This window comes from Lepisosteus platostomus, chromosome 3 (genome assembly GCF_059453375.1).
Source record: "Lepisosteus platostomus isolate fLepPlt1 chromosome 3, fLepPlt1.hap1, whole genome shotgun sequence".
Lineage (NCBI taxonomy): Eukaryota > Metazoa > Chordata > Actinopteri > Semionotiformes > Lepisosteidae > Lepisosteus > Lepisosteus platostomus.
Genome location: NC_142613.1, coordinates 8,727,377 through 8,743,456, shown reverse-complemented (window position 1 = coordinate 8,743,456; position 16,080 = coordinate 8,727,377). Strand labels below are relative to the sequence as shown.

Here is a 16,080-nt window from a genome sequence, read left to right as displayed (position 1 = left end):
ACCTTTAAGCAAATCTAGACGTTCTGCCGTTTCCCCAATTGTTATTTTTCAAAAACCTTGGAAGATAAACTATTCCCCATGCCTAGCACACCTGATTAAATCAGAACTTGCATTATTCATGGTTGAATCCAGTTAATCCTGCCAATTCTTATGATGTTAGCTAAGAACAGCCCATTAGTTGTACTTACACATATTTCACACGAGACGGCACTGCGTGTTTTAGTAGTTTTCCACGCGGTGGCACTGTTAAGCAAATCTCAAACTGTAAATCGTACAGTTGAAAAGTTGCCAATAATTTTAGTAGTGTGGAAGGTGTATGTAATAGAGATAACTCACAGCCGCGGACGTAGGGCGACTTGGTGGTAGGCGGACCGGAGCAGGGAGAACGCCCGGTTTAAATGAGGAGGGGCAGGTGCACGTAATTAGAAAAATAGGAAAGAACAGGAGCGCCCTTAAGAGGAGGGATTATGATTGTGACACCAAGTCCCCAGCGCTGTGAGGCAGCAATGCTAACAACTGCGCCACCACGATGCCCACCTCTTCTGAGTCCATACGGACTAGTCCCAAGAACTCCCCTTGGGAATACAGAGCTTCAAACCGGAATGTTTCAGCAGCAGGAGTTCAACAGATTAAGGAGGATGTATATTAGACACTGCCAAGATAGAACAGTTTGAGTATATTTAAGATAACTATTGAATGCACCAACTAGCACAGATTAGAAGAATTGTTCAGACATGCTGTACATTAGGAAGGACAAATATTTCTTCTCTGTTCTGAACTCTGCTCTTCATTCTTTGTATTCTGACCGATTCGTTGTCCTGGTTCTACTGTTACAGCAGTGTACTGTATAATTTCTCAGCTGTTACAATCCATGTTTGCTGACCGTCTTCTACACAAAACACAAATATTTCACGATAGACTTGTGGGCTATGGCTCCAGTACTTGTCTTTTATGCCATTAAATTACTGTTTTCATTTTCATTTTTTTATTTTTTAATTTAAACTCATAATCTATTAGTTTAAACTCCTAAAAAATCTAGCCAGTGCTACAGCATCCCAGCATCCCAGTGCAAAATCACACAAACGCGTGCAAACTCCATACAGACACACGCCAGAATCATGCCCAGGAACCTCTGACTGACACGTAGATTCAGCTCAGATCTTTATCTTTATCTTCTTAACATGTTACTAAACTTAGAAGTTTAACTTAACATGTTCTCTAAACAGGTAGAAATATAATCGAATCCTCTCTCCTGCAGTGGTCTGTTCCAAACTATAATGATTTCTATTGGCGACTTCTACTGGTGAATTCCTGCTGATGACTCCTTATCAGTCAGTTCTCCGGTCAGGGATAACTCCAGTTAAACAGGAAAATATATTAAACATAATTCCGTGATAATTGTTATCTTATTTAAATAGTGGTGAAAATAGTGCAAAACATTGTAATACGACTAAGGGATGTGTATCTTTGAAAGTACCCTTTTAACCTGGAAAGAGTTTTCTACTTAACAAGGTAGAAATCAGATAATTATGAAAAAACTATGATGTATTCAGTTGACAGGTAAGGCTCAGGAAGGGAAGAAATGGACATATAGCGGTCATGTGTTGATGGTTTTCGTTTGAGAAGTGTGATAAAAAGACCGATTTGTAGTGAATCGGAGTCCGTGTGTACTTGATAAAATATATCCTCACCTTAGATTACTACATATAGCTCATTTAAGTTCGATTAATGTTTATCCCATGAACTGGGGAAGACGATGGCGGCCAGCCCAGAGCTTTAGCAACGTTTTTTTGTTTCAATACGGCGCTACGCGCAAATAAAGTACCGTCCAACTACAACCCAGTAGTAATTTCTCATTGGCTCGTGTTCGGCCCTGCTCCGCCCACATATCGGATATTCGTGCGATAGGCTAACCCATTATTCTGTATAAGCTTGCTGTTCTGGATATATACAGCTAGAGCCCCTCTGAGAAATCTCATATACTAACTCGTCCTTGCGGCCCGACAGACGGAGGATGGCTGGAGCTCAATTCGTGCGGTTCTTCTTTTTCGCATCTCTCGGCACTGGTAAGCGACAAGCAGCGCCTCAGACTGAGTGTCTCTCGTGTCACGGGGTCTTTGCGTGGTGTGGGCTAGGTGTGGATGTATTCAGTCTCAGTTCTCAGCGCTGCATTTTGCATTGTCGTCTTCAGATGTGAAAGATCCAATTGTGAGTCGGACTGATCTCGACTTGCTTGTGAATCATCATGTTCGGTATGTCGAGGGATCTTGGCTGAGTCTTTTCCTGTCGATACCAGTGATGGCAGCGATGGTGCTGCGGCCAGCAGTGTGATGCTTGAATTTCCTTGAGAATACCCACCCGTGTTGTGGAGAGAGCACAGCACAAAAGGATGAACCGCCCCTTGACCGGGAGATGCGCGGCAATTTCTGCATTTTCAGTATTTTAACCCACTTATCTCAGGTTATATTTAGTGTCTCTTTTCATCTTCTTGCACAAACGCTTCTCTGTCGAGATTAAAGAAAATGATTTGATTTGTAAGAGGAATGTTAAAATAAATTGGAAATGTATTAACTATTCAACAGAAGCAGCATCTCCAGCGTTTGAAATGCCTCGATTTCATAGTACTGCCTTTAGATCTCGCCCTGTCCCTGCCATAGAATTCTAACATTTTCATTCGTTAGAAAAATCTGAGAGAAAAAAAAAACGTGTAATGTCACCTCCTTAGGCTGCTGTCACTTCTGAATTGTTTCCTCTGACAAAGGCTTTCCCTGCGGGTTTGGTTAACCCATCTGCGTTTAGAGTAGAGTGAGCCAACTTTGGGAGGAAAAGAGTTAAGGAAAGATTATTATTTTGCAACGTGGTGAGACATTCTTTCTCTTGTCCTTGTTTTTGTTGTATTCCAATATACGTAATCGAGTTTTCTTGGGAGCGGTAATTTACCATCAGTGCTGGAAGGGTTAAACAACGTGTTCAATAACAAAATCAAACTCGTGGAAAGCTGAATCGCTCTACTAAAGCGCAATTTCCAGTTACTTCGGGCAGAATCTCGCACGCACGCGCCTGAAGACAGCACACCTGTTAAACAGTCTATTACAAGAGTGGCCATATTACCCCCAATGTAGATTCCACATGGAGTTTAATGAAGTTCAGCAAGGAATCCTTCCGCTTTTTACAAATGTCACACATCTGGTTTGCATTAGAAAAAGCACAGATTTATGTAGCGTTTTCTAATGAAATGTAGCTTTTTCTTATGTTCCCGCAGGCTGTAGGGCTCCTCAACACCCTCTACTTGCACAATTTCAGAATTAGGGTTTAAATCCCCTCAATGTGTTGTGTACTGTATATTGTGTTATTTACAGTATTTACCATGTAATTTGCACTATCTGCACTATGTGTATCCTGTCTACAATGTCTATGTCAGTGTCCTGCCTGTATTTGCACCGTGGACCAGGAGGAACGATATTCCGTTCCACTGTATACTTGTATATGGCTGGAATGACAAATAAACGTGAACTTGATACATAGATCTATATGTTATTATGGAGGTTAGTTGAGTAAAAAGAAAAGGAAAACTAGAGATACAGTACCCATATGATACCTTGTTCACCTGGATCCTTTCAGACAGGACGGGAATTTAAAATTGTCCTTAAACCGAAGTGAATTCATGTGTATAGTAAGTAACACTACATGAAAGTTTCAATTAAATCTTAAGTTACAGCCATTTGCGGAGGTGAGTGCTGGGGTAGAATTATTGTTCGCAGTGAAGCTGATAAATCAGACTGAATGGACGCCTGATCAATGTTACTTTTTGAGTCATTACATTTAGGTTTGGCACACGATTCATTAATACAATCTCAGAAGTCGCTTTGTCATATTAATAATTACAGAAAACAAGCTGCATCAACATAGCCAGTGAACACGAATCATTGCAATAAACGTGTCGTCTGAGCGCCTCTCATTTTATTATTCCTCCGAAAGGGTAAAAACAGGACTCAGTTTTACAAAGCTAGTGCTTAATTTCAAAGTTAGACTTACAGTAATATCTGAACGGAAATGTAAAGCCCTTGTCATGTTTCGGTGTGTTGGTGAACATGGAACCTTAGTTATTATAAGTTACTAACAGTCTGGCTAAGATTAATTGTCTCCTGTAAGTTTAGAAGATCATTGTCAAGTAGTTACAGCTTATCCAACAATATTCCCTTCATTTAATAAATTGTGAACAGAATGGCTGGAGTCTCCCCCGATCTGTTTGTAATCAGGACATTGAATGTGCATGACCAGTGTGTGGCGTGGTTGATTTGAATGGTTCAGGACTTACCTGCTCGACCATTCAAATCGACCACCTACCACCTTGACCACACCCTGATCGTGCACATTCAGTGGTCTGACTACAAACAGATCGGTTGGTTGGTGGGCGTTTCAACAGTTCCCGTGCCAATTTCTATTCTACTGTACTGTTATTATAGCCCCTCTGTATCGTGGGTCGTCTGTATAACACTTTTGACTCTATAATACAAACCAGTAATGATTGAATCATGTCACCAAGCTAATGTAGGATTTTAGCAATGCCTGGTGTTTAACCCCCCAAAAAAGAAATCCCTTAAAGACGTTTGGATTGTGCCTTGAAAGCTGGCTGGAATTTTATTTTCGAGGACGTATCAGGCTGTTTTTTTCTGTGCTGTTTTCCCAGCTATGGCCGGAGTTGTCCAGAAATCTGGATGTGCTCTGGGCCCGGAGTTCTGGTGCCAAGACATCCGCAGTGCTGTGCAGTGTGGCACCGTCCTGCAGTGCATGGAGACCGTCTGGAACAAAGACACCATGATGGTGAGTCGGGAGCACAACGCGATACTCAACACGATACTGTAGGAAAGAGTACAGCAGCTGAAGAAAGCTCTCAAGGCAAAACATACCATTTTGTGACATGTTTTTTCAAGATGATTTGATGAGAAAAAAACAGTTTATTTAACTCTGTGCACACTCAAAGGAATTTCAACCAAGAGTAGGATCTTACATTTCTCATGAATTTGCAATGTTTAATTTAGTTTTAAAATGGAATTCCAGCCACATTGTCAAGCATGCGTATAAATCAGTGCTTCACTCTTGGTCTTGAAGCAGTGCAGTTCACCAGGGTTTGTGTGTACTGTAACTTAGAATCCTCAAGAGCAAAGACCTGGAAACAGTAGCGACCAATTAAGACCTATCAAGTCATTAAGAGTATCATCATGATCTCAAAGAGTTTTACAGTAGGAAAAAAATTAAAAGGATAGCAAATTACACAAGAAACACTAGAGGTTAGAGGTGCAGGATCAGATACATGCCCATTAGAATATGAAGCAGACAGACACTAATTTAGAAAAAAGCCTTTCTGAAAAATCAATGTCTACAACATGGGTTGACACATTGTGTCCTACACCCACAACTCTTTGTATTAAGACACATCATATTATTTTCTTTAAAAAGTTAAAAAGAACCTTACAGCAACTTCAGAAACAAAAAGCAAAAGGAACATCTTTCTGACCATGTTATGATCCACAAATTCTCTCTAAATAAAAAAAAGAATAAACAAATCGTGTTACAATTGCCAGTTATGTTTTATGCCCATCCCTTGCTGGTGACATCGTGCAGAACTGTTACAAGGCTTAGGAGGCTGAGAAAGGAACTTCAGAAATTTAGATAAATCTCCGAGCTGTTCTCAGGATATGGCCTTCTTATTTTACTGACAGCATCCTTCCGAAATACACTCAAAACGAACCCATCACCAGCCCTATCACTTCATCTGGTTTCATAACACAGCTGTCTGACAACTCTTCCACTTCTGCTTTTGTCTCCTGATTCTTGAGCGCTTTTATAAGTTGTTTTTTAAAACAATAGTGCTGCAAGATACGAGACTTAAATGTTTATTTGTGAGTGAATGTGGAATTTTGTTTGGCTGAGGAAGTGTCCAATCAGAGCCTTTATAAACTATCATATATCCTTTAGGCATTTCTTCACACTGCAAATGGGAGGCCAGTTTTCTACACTTTTTGCTCTGGGGTAAAATTGTCTCTGTTTTCTCTGAAAGTAATAGAAAAAGAAAAATGGAGAGAGTGTAGGTACGAAGAGAGATGAGTACGTTGGTTTTTCCTTTCATACTAAAATAAGGAAATCTCCTGAGAAAAGGTAGAGTTTTGTTTTCTTGCAATGGAGAAAAAGTCCTGATGTCATCGTGACGGGGTTTGTTTCCTCTGGTTCCTGCAGGAGAGTGACAGCTGTAAGGACTGCACCCGGATCTTCGAGCTCTTGCAGGACATGCTGTCTAACGATGACATTGAGGTTGGTGATTGACCATGAAGCTTAATTCCCAGAACGAATCATGCTTGTGCACATGTGTACATTAGAATATCCTTGTCCCATTCCATTCTGCCCATTCACTGTGAATGTAGCAGCATTGTGTGTTACAGTCCTGGCCAGTGACTGTTCCTCTCATGGAAATCCCTGGGCAATCCAGTAATTTCATCCCCTTTCCTACCTGTAGTTTCTGATTAGTCTGCTTTACTTTGAGACAGATGAAACTTTCTTCAACAAGGGCTACTTACCTTTAGTTTAAAGCACTGATCCTCATCCCTGGCCCCGGACAGCCAGTGTCGTGCAGGTTGTATAGGAAACTCACGCTTCTCAGTGATTAAAGACTTGGAAACAGAAAACTCTGTGGTTGACCAGGGACAGGAGGAAGAATATCTAGATAAACCAATGACACCAGCAGTTTTCAGTACAATACTGACATTTTTCATGAAATCAATGGCATTGGGCTTTCCAAAATGTACAGTTTCCACAAGAACCATTTGGAACTGTTGATTTGTCCAGATATGGACCATGGCCCATCACTGAGCAAACACTAGTTTAATCGGGGGATCGCTGGTGTAGTTTGGGACAAGTGAGGAGGAATGTGCCAACCTCAGGTTCTCTACTTTGTTCAAAATGTGCATCCCAGATAACCCATAATATCGAAATCGAAATGTGTAGGGTCAATCAAGTAACTAAGGCAGAACTGAGCAAACAAAGTGTCTGTTGTGTCAGAGTCCTGTTTTGGTGTGTAGTGGAAGAGTAGCAACACCCAAGCCAAACAGCTGGGCTTCAGCTATGGCGTGTTTTTCCAAATGAGTGACTCTGAGACTCGCAGGCGCAGGGCTGAAGAAAAAGCAGAACTGCTTTTTTTTTCATTGCTGAAGCAGTTGGGACCCCTCTTTGGTGTCTCAGATTTACTCCTCACCCGTCTCTCCTGTGGTGCTCAGAATGCACAGCCCGACCCAGGGTTTCACTTCTGTTCTGATCTGGAACAGTAATACACACCTGCGCTGATCTTCTTTCTTCCTCTCCTCTTCCTTCCCCTTTTTATACCAGTGATGTGTCTTCCACAGTGCTGCTGCTCAGGAGTGGGGTTGCTGGGGTGCTGTGTGGTGAGGTGCAGAGTAATGAGCAGAGATCTAGGGGCTCAGTCCCACCCCCCACCATGGACACCTGTACCCTTGAACTGGGAGCCATGCTCCCCAATCGCTCCGGTCCCCTGAGGTGAAAAAAACACCTCTAAATTCCATGTGCTGTACCTGACTACCAGAGTTTACTGGGCTCCAACCATGTAATCCCATGGGATTAACTCCAGGCCAGGGAGTTGCTTGGTTCCTCCTATGGGTCTGTTCTGGCCTGACTGAAACCGCTACACTCTCCCAGCAGAACGCAGGGATGAATTTCAGGCTCATGCGCTTCAGTTAGCAAGGCGGCGTTCTGGCAGGTACACGCCTGTATGCGCGTTCTAATCTTTAAAGAAAAATTAACCGCAGAACGTAAGTGACCCGGGAGATGGTGTAACTGGCTCTGAGAGCACACCTGGGCAGGGCAGCATCGATTGTAAAACTACGGCCAAACTGTATTGTCTTTTTGGTTTCTACATAAGCCTGCAAATGCCAGGGTTACCAAATGTTATCAGCTAGAAACGCCTGTACAGAGAGGTTACTGCCTGCTGCATGTTTTTGAAGGAGCTACTGTACATCACTTTTTGGTTTTAACAGGATTTGTGAGGCTTGAGTTTTGCAATGATCTTATGTACTTTTCTAGCTTTTGTTCTCTTGTACCAATGTATAGTTTATTTAAACATTGAGCCATATTGGGGTTTTGTGATAAAACTGATACTTTCCTGCATTCCTTTCACTGGGCCTGTTTGTGTAGTGGTCTTTTGCAATGAAGATATTTGACTTGCTTGCTACATTTTCAGCTTTTGTTCCTTTGAACTAATGTATAGTTTATTTAAACATTGTTGTGCCATTTCTTTCTTTGATTTTGTGATAAAACTGGCACTTACCCTGCATTGCTTTGTGAGTAATAAAGCCATGATTTAAGCAGGTTTGAGCATGTTGCTATGAAACTGTAATATAAACAGTAAAGCCCACTAAAACATCTGTCTGAATACACCTTTGTATTATTAGGAGTGTGAAGTTGATGCAGCTTTTTCCAATATAAAAGTGTTCTTATATATTCGTTTTCTCACCTTTCACATACAGTTGCTGTCCAGTTTATTTTATTAATGTATAGTCTCCAACCCTGGTCCTGTACAGCTCCTGTCCAGCAGCCCTCACAGTCATCCTTTAAATCATCAGTTTCTAAAGGCCTGGAATAATTTAACAAAAATTAAAATTAAACTAAAATTAAACAGGTGAGGTGTTCATTTAAGCCATTTAGAGATCATTCAGAAACCAAAAACAGAATATCCTTCAGCTCTCAAGGACCAGTGTTCCCTCCATTGAAACTTTACTGATTAGTGTTGCTGATCTTTCGATGACAGGTAAATGTGAGTGATGTACAAGAGTTTCTCTTGGACCAGCGCTGGAGATCCCTGATGGAGACAGTGCTCAGCCAGCCCTCAATAAATGAAATGTCATAACTTTCTATTTCTCACAGTATCACCATTGAATAATAATTCAATACGATTCAATAAATATTCAATAATAAGATTTACATTAAATAATAATGAAAACAGTTAATTAGCAGATGTTTTCGTCCAAAGTGAAAGAGAATGGGGACTGATGCACCTACTAAAAATTATTTGAGCAGGACCTCTTTTTCTTATCCAAAAGTACAGAGCAATGGAGAAAACTCCTTTCAGACCATAAGAATGGTTACAAACATTCAGCCCACATAGCTATCCAGACATTTCTTGAAAGAAGCCAGGGTTTAAGAACTTGGCTGGGTCATTGCCTCCTGGGTAAAGTGTGACACTAAGGTGCTCAGATCTTATTTGCCTTCCTGTCTTTCCTCTCTATGCCCGCCTTTCATGGCCTCTCTCCAGGAACTGATGAAAAGAACAGCAGATTGGTTCTGTAAGCGCCTGCCCACAGGAGAAACTCAGAAGGAGTGCATTGAAGAGGTGGATGTCAAACTGCCCTTTATCATCAACTTCCTGATCAATAGCGTGGTATGTGTCAGGTGTTATCTTTGCTTGCCTGGATATTACATCTTTTATCATTCAAAAATATGTACAATATATGGAATGTTTTCAGTTCTTTCTTCAGATCAGATTTGGAATTTATACCATTTTTTCACAAAGCTGTTGTCACTCTCTCCTTTTGTCCTGTTTGCCAGAACCCTGGAAATGTATGTTTGATGCTGGGAATTTGCAAGGGCCAATCAACCACAGGAAAACTGGAGTCTCTGTTCAGTCACGTCAAGGTGGATGAACTGCGCCACAGTCCAATGCCAAAGGGCACAAACCCCCAGGTGAGAGCCCAGAGGCCAATGCCATGTTGCAGGACCTGGTCTGGTCAAACTAGGGGAGCAGTCTGGGGACCACCCCCCTAGACCTGCCTATTGAAGAGCCACCAGCAAGTGCTGGTGATCCAAACATACTGTATATTGTGTTGCATCATCACCACGGTGTGCTACAACTATGTGCTTAGCTTTTTAATATTTAAATCCTCAGATGCTTTTAAACTTCAGGTGTGAGTCGTGGAATGTGAGTTATCCCTTGCATCTCACAGAGGCTCACTGTTCCTTTCTCTCTCCAAACCCTGGTGCAATGATAGCACATCTAGTGGCATTTCTGCATCTAACAGCAGCCTAGAGACCCCACACCTGCTGCCAGAGCAGCAGCCTGATAGTGAGCATGCTGCACACATACTTTAATAAGCATGTGAACACTGAATCACTGAATTGCAGCATTGCATGAGCAATGAAATTAAGAATACATAATGCCGTGCTTTTAAAAGTGTCCCTAAAGATTTTCATTCACATGTTTAACTCCAAACTGACCTCAGAGGCTTTTATAACCGTAACCCTCTCCCTTGCCTTGTTTTTCATGCTTAAAATACAAGCACCCTCTTGTTCTTCTGTTCAGTTATGTCCACCCCAACTGATATAACTATGGGAGTTCAGACTACTGGGCCTTCTCCCCAGAGAACGCCAGGGAAATTAGCCTATGCCCCACTGCCACAGTGAGTGGTGTAGACTGCCCCATGACTGCCTGTCCCCCTCTGTCTTCCAGGTTCAGATTACGCCTCTGTGTTCCATCTGTGTCCTTCTCATTAAGAAAGTGGAGGAAGTGTTGCCTAAGGTGAGAACTAAGGTAGGATAGATCTTACCTAAGGTGCTGTTTCGTAAACAAAACAGAAACATGCATTTGAGTGAGGGCGCTTACAAAGCTTCTAAGAATGTCCAGCTTCTAAGAACGTATAAAATGCAAAGTGTTTTTACGGTCTGTGAATGGTGACAGGTTTGACAGTAGCTCTGAAGACAAATCGGTTTACAGATTTCAGACCGTGCATTTATTTCACAAACGTGACACAAAACTGTAAGTGGCATCTTAGGTTTAATCTCAGAGTCTTTTCAGACAAGCCCACACACTTACATCACTGTTAGACTGGTGACAAGCTCCTCTAGGATTGCAATTGATTCACATTCTGCGCTGCTTGCAGCTGGTTGACTCAACATTTTTCTCTATTTAGATCAACACTTACAGCTGGATCTAGGTTGTCTGGGGGGGATACAACACACCTTGCACTCCTTAATGATCGATTTCACCCTGCTCAAAGGGATATTCAGCATTTTGAAAGTGATTTAATACTCTCCAATATCCTGATGTGTGCTTCCGGACAACCTTATCCTTGCATGATTTTCAAAGCATCTTTGTCACATGACCCCCCCCCCGTCTGATTGCCCCCTCTGCTCTGCGCCTCCCGTCCTCCAGGAGCAGATCGCCGACTTGCTGGGAAAAGTCTGCTCCCACCTGCCCATGCTGCTCTCCATGCAGTGCAGTGTGTTTGTGAAGATGTATGGCGTCAAGGTGATTGATTTCCTGCTGTCGTACCTGGCCCCGCACACCATCTGCTCCCTGGTCTACCTCTGCATTGGGGAGGAGAGCCCGGCTGTGCTAGGTGAGTCCACATTTTCACTCAAGGAGGCTTCCCTGCTCTGCTTTTACCAGCACTGTGCATACAGTATGCAACATGACCCGTCCTATGGTCAGGGAGGGATCTTGACTGTCAGTCCAAAATATACTTTTTCGTTGCTTCCTGGAACAAAATGCTTTTGACAACTTTGCACGAGTCTCCGGCTGCTTGCCCTTAATATAGCATATATCAAATCTGAAATAAAAACGACAACTCTTCTGTTGTCACACCGAAGGATTTTTGTATTAGAAGGGCTTGGGTGGCTACTTTGGCATGTTGATTGACTGTATATTTTACTTTATATACTGTATATTTATTTTCTTTCACATCATACATGTACTGCATGTCTATTATTTGTTAATGGGGTCATGGTGTGTTAAATATGCTGTGCAATGTGTTGTGTCTTTTACCTGCCTCCCAAGCAAACTTCCCATCTGGGACAATAAAGTAAAGTAGAATTAAAGTCTGCAGACAGAAATGCTCCCGATCTGGACTCAATGCCGTTCTTGGTTGAAGCAGCTGCCGCCAGTGAGCCCAGCTGCGAGGCCTGTCTGGGTGTGACTGCCTTGACGCAGCTAACGTTGGGCTCCAACGCCACCGAAGACCAGACGGCTTTGGTTTTGGACACCGTATGCCGCTACTATCCGTCCTCCATCCCCACGGTCAGTCTGCACAGTCACCACGGCCACGATTAAACCCTGCATTAAGCCTGCTTCACATGATGTAAAGTGAATCAGCTGAGGACATTCATGTACAGTATAGAGGAGTGCTCTCCCATGACTAGAAGCACGTCCTGAACTTAACCATAATCCCATATGCTCCAGCTACGGTGTTCAAGGGAACGTTTCCGCAGGTCTTTCCTCCCGGCGGCTGTCAGGGTGTATAACGCTGCCCTAGGCTAGGACTGTTAGCCCTTCATTTGCTCCTCTATGGACAGCATGTTTACTCCATTGTACTTTTTGGACAATCTGTCTGTATAAACCTCTGCACATTTTGCACATATTTTATTGTTTTTACAGTGACTATGATCAGCACATTTTGCACACACCCATGTATTTATTTTTATTTATCTTGTTTGTCTTTTGTTTTAGAACTATTCTGATGTCTGTTTTGCTTGTCTTGGGCTGGACTGCTGTAACACATCAATTTCCCTACGGGATTAATACAGTATTATCTATCTATCTATATCCATTACAGCTTGCACATGTTAATGCAGAGTGCTCATTTAATGCCTGCTGAAAGTACATTTCAAAAACAGCTTATTAACAAATAAAACAAGTCCTTTGAGTCTGCCAATTTGTGAAAGTGTATTGCTGAAACCGACACCTCAAACACAAGTAAAGAAATCACAAAAAATGAAAGTACCCCCTTTAATTCGACAGTGCTGCCCTAGGACAGGGAGATAACATATGTGGTGTGTTTGCTCATTGCAGTGCAAGAACTTCACTGAGGCCTACAAACCCAAGCTGCAGAAAGTCCTGACCAAGCCATGGGACACTCACACCATGTGCCAGGTGAGTGGTCAGTTCACAGAGAAACTGCAACATCCCACACGTCTCCTCAGCCCCCATCAGGACAACATGTAAACCTGTTGGCCTGTCTTCCAGCACCGAACGCAAGGAAGGAAACAGAGTCTGTTGTTCTCCCAGTCTGCTCCACTTACTGTATTTGTAGCTGGCAGTTGATAAGAACAGCTGTTTAAATTTAAGAATGAAATATATGTCTACCATTCTACAAATTCAGGAAGTAAAAATGCCATCAGCAGTGTTAGTTTGTTCCTACTGATTTTGCAGCAGAGAAAGTGGTGAGTCTGTGTTTCAATGGGCCTACGATGCCGTAAGCACACAGCGTGTCACATGTTCACAAACACAGGAAGTCCAGGCCTGCGCCAAGGCAGAGCCCACCCCCCTGCTGGGAGACCAGCCTTGTGCCCGGGGACCGTCCTACTGGTGCGCCGACATGCAGAGAGCCTTGGCCTGCAATGTGAGTAGCGCTCCCGCCACGGGAGAGTTAGGACTTCAGGATTTCATGCATTTTTTTTTTATCTGCTCCGAAATCCCTTTGCCGTGTGCAACAGTCTCCTGGATTTGTGTTTCAGGCGGTGGACCACTGCAAGGCTCATGTGTGGATCTAGACATCTCGCCCCTTCACAGTGGCAGTGCCAGGAGAGTTGGCAGCGCCAGGATGGCACCAGCAGGTTTTGGGCGATCCCAGGCTTCAATCAGCTTCCGCCTGCTCTGGCCTCAGCTGTCACTGTGGCCAAGCGTCACAGCAACAAGCGATGACCAAATCAAAATGTGTCTTGCCAATGGATCTGTGACATTATAGAACGCTTTTAGGATTTTAGTGTGGCCTATCAGATTGCGAGTTTGAGGAAATCACCGTTGCCTGTATCTAATTAATCCTAGCTCCTACTTAATCAAGATGTTTTTTTTGTCAAATAAATACTGAGAGGATTTAAAAATAATCATTAGTTCTCCACTGACAGCAAAATTTAGAATGAAAAGTAAAATAAGCTGGACACACTATGTAAAACCAGACCCAATATATGTTTTGGCCTCCTATAAGAGTTTAAGTATAAATGTGAATTACTGAAAATGTCCAGATTAAGAATAACTTTGTTATTCTTTAAAGCGGGAATTTACAGTCCCTATTTCCTGGCCTTAAACCTTCAGATTTATACAATAATGAAAGTACAGGGCATTTTGTAAAGGATAGCAGTATACAATAAAGCGATGCAATTCTAACTGTGCAGACCAGTTACACTCCCAGTCTACTGTCTCTACTGTCGAAAACAGAGCTTCAGATCTTTAAGACACTTCAACTAGTAATAGATCTTTTCATCTGGAATTGTCTTCAGAATGTGAAAACAAACTGGAAAGACCCTTTATTACCCTATTTCATATCTTGTTTGTATGAAGGTGTTTTAGTGCTATTCTCTGCCAGACAGATAATCCCACAAACGCACAATGCAAAGATGCAAAGACTTTAAACCAAACTCACTCAGAGTCCTTTCCAGATTTGTAGCCCACTGTTCCAGCTAATTAACCTGAGAGTCTTCTACTTTATACATATGCCTAATAGAAGCCCCTCCCCACCAAAAACCGGTGTATGACAGAGCAGAAGAGGGACACTACAGCACGCAAACTGCCCCTGGCATGAACCACTGTGCTTTAATCAACCTTTGTTGACAGCCAGGTTCCATATCCCTCAGGTAGGCATTAAAATATCATGGTACAATACAGGGATCTACTCATGATAAACTGCAGTGTAATACAGATGAGTAGAGTTCCTATTCCCACTTCTGAGAAGAGTGAACTGTGTCTGCAGGGATCTGATCCACAGGGTCTGTCTGATTCTGTATGGGGTTGGTTTGGAGGTTACAGATATATGGTTCTTTTGTCTTAATTGTACACCCACCCACTTTGGAAAGGACTCTGATTGAGTAGGACTTTAGTACTCAATCAAGAGATGAAGCTTAGAGGTACTTCCCCCAACAAGCCCACCACAAAGCGTCATTTGACCCAGGGAGACGCAGCGCTGACTGCAGGCGGTCACAGCCCAGAGAACCGTACCCGACCCCTCCCAGCCCTCAGCCAGCTGCACAGTGCCCCCTGTGAGAGCCTGGGTACAGTCCAGGCCCGGGACCCAGTCTCACCATGAGTCCTTCACTTTTTAGATAACAGCAACTGCTGGTCCCTTTAGAAAAAAAAACCCTTTTTGCTTTGGGACTTTGTATAATCCTTCCCAGGACCTCCTAAAGCTAACAGGAGAAACTGCACCCTCCAGCATAGCAGAGGAGGGAAGTGTTTGGTTGCTTTAACTTATCCTGAAGATCTGGACAATTATCACAATATCCTACAGTCTGCCACAGTATCTAAATCCTCATGCCTCTCACCAGGAAGATGCTCAAAGTCACTTCTTTAACTTTAATGTGGGCAGAAAAATATTTTCTAAGATGGCTAGTTAGTTGCAATGCTTTAAACAGTACTGCTCTATGTCAAAATGTACTATCTTTAATTATGTGCCAGTTATACATTAATTTTGATTTTATTCTTTTAAGGTAAAGAATTCTAATGGAAAAGGGAAACGGGGTTTCAAATCAAGTGCAGCCAACTCATGTTTATTTGATCTATTTCTTTGTGCTCAATTAAAAATAATTTGTGGCATGCATCGGTGTTCTGCAATTAATGTATACGTGCTCATCCACTGGAAAACCAGACATGTTGTCATGTTGTTTCTGTATTCAGGAAAATAACTGAAGCCTATATTTGGCAGTGGTGCATTTACTGTACATTCACCAACCAGCTCTAATCTGCTGTGGTAGAGTATTCAAATGAGCTCTACCTTCCAGTCTATATAACACGTAATTGTCTAATGAAGAAAGCAGCAAAGAAAAAGAGAAGCTTGGTGTTTCTGTGCGGAGTTCAAATTGCATGACCCACCCTCCTCAATGTACTAAAGGGAACTTTTAAATATATCCTCCGAGCACAATGAAATACTTAAGCACCCACAGAAAAAAAAGTTTGGAACATGTTTTACGTTGAATAAAATCAAACGTGTTTTTAAAATTTATTTTAGCATGAACCTGAGCAGCACTTTGAAAGGCTGTCAGCTTCAAACGTGTTGAAATTTTAAAAAATATATGATTTTCATGGTAAATCAC

At 42.3% G+C, this 16,080-nt stretch overlaps 1 protein-coding gene across 2 annotated transcripts; it reads left to right on the top strand.

The window, feature by feature from the left end:
* The first annotated feature begins 1,908 nt into the window (after positions 1-1,908).
* LOC148674273 (prosaposin-like) lies at positions 1,909-15,585 on the top strand. Of its 2 annotated transcripts, none has more exons than XM_088624265.1 (11): positions 1,909-2,066; positions 4,691-4,824; positions 6,238-6,312; positions 9,320-9,445; positions 9,613-9,747; positions 10,511-10,579; positions 11,213-11,399; positions 11,934-12,076; positions 12,848-12,928; positions 13,287-13,397; positions 13,513-15,585. In XM_088624265.1, the coding sequence occupies exons 1-11, from the start codon at positions 2,015-2,017 to the stop codon at positions 13,546-13,548; spliced, it is 1,149 nt and encodes a 382-aa protein (XP_088480391.1). In that variant the 5' UTR covers positions 1,909-2,014; the 3' UTR covers positions 13,549-15,585. The 2 variants fall into 2 exon arrangements, with proteins under 2 accessions (XP_088480391.1, XP_088480390.1); XM_088624264.1 differs by having other exon boundaries at positions 10,511-10,591.
* The last annotated feature ends 495 nt before the right edge of the window (positions 15,586-16,080 follow it).

Bases quoted from the DNA above. Each gene is read 5' to 3' on its own strand.
- LOC148674273 (XM_088624264.1), top strand. From the start codon at position 2,015: ATGGCTGGAGCTCAATTCGTGCGGTTCTTCTTTTTCGCATCTCTCGGC. The intron at 4,825-6,237 runs GTGAGTCGGGAG...TGGTTCCTGCAG, and splicing joins GGAACAAAGACACCATGATG to GAGAGTGACAGCTGTAAGGA. The intron at 12,929-13,286 runs GTGAGTGGTCAG...TCACAAACACAG, and splicing joins ACACTCACACCATGTGCCAG to GAAGTCCAGGCCTGCGCCAA.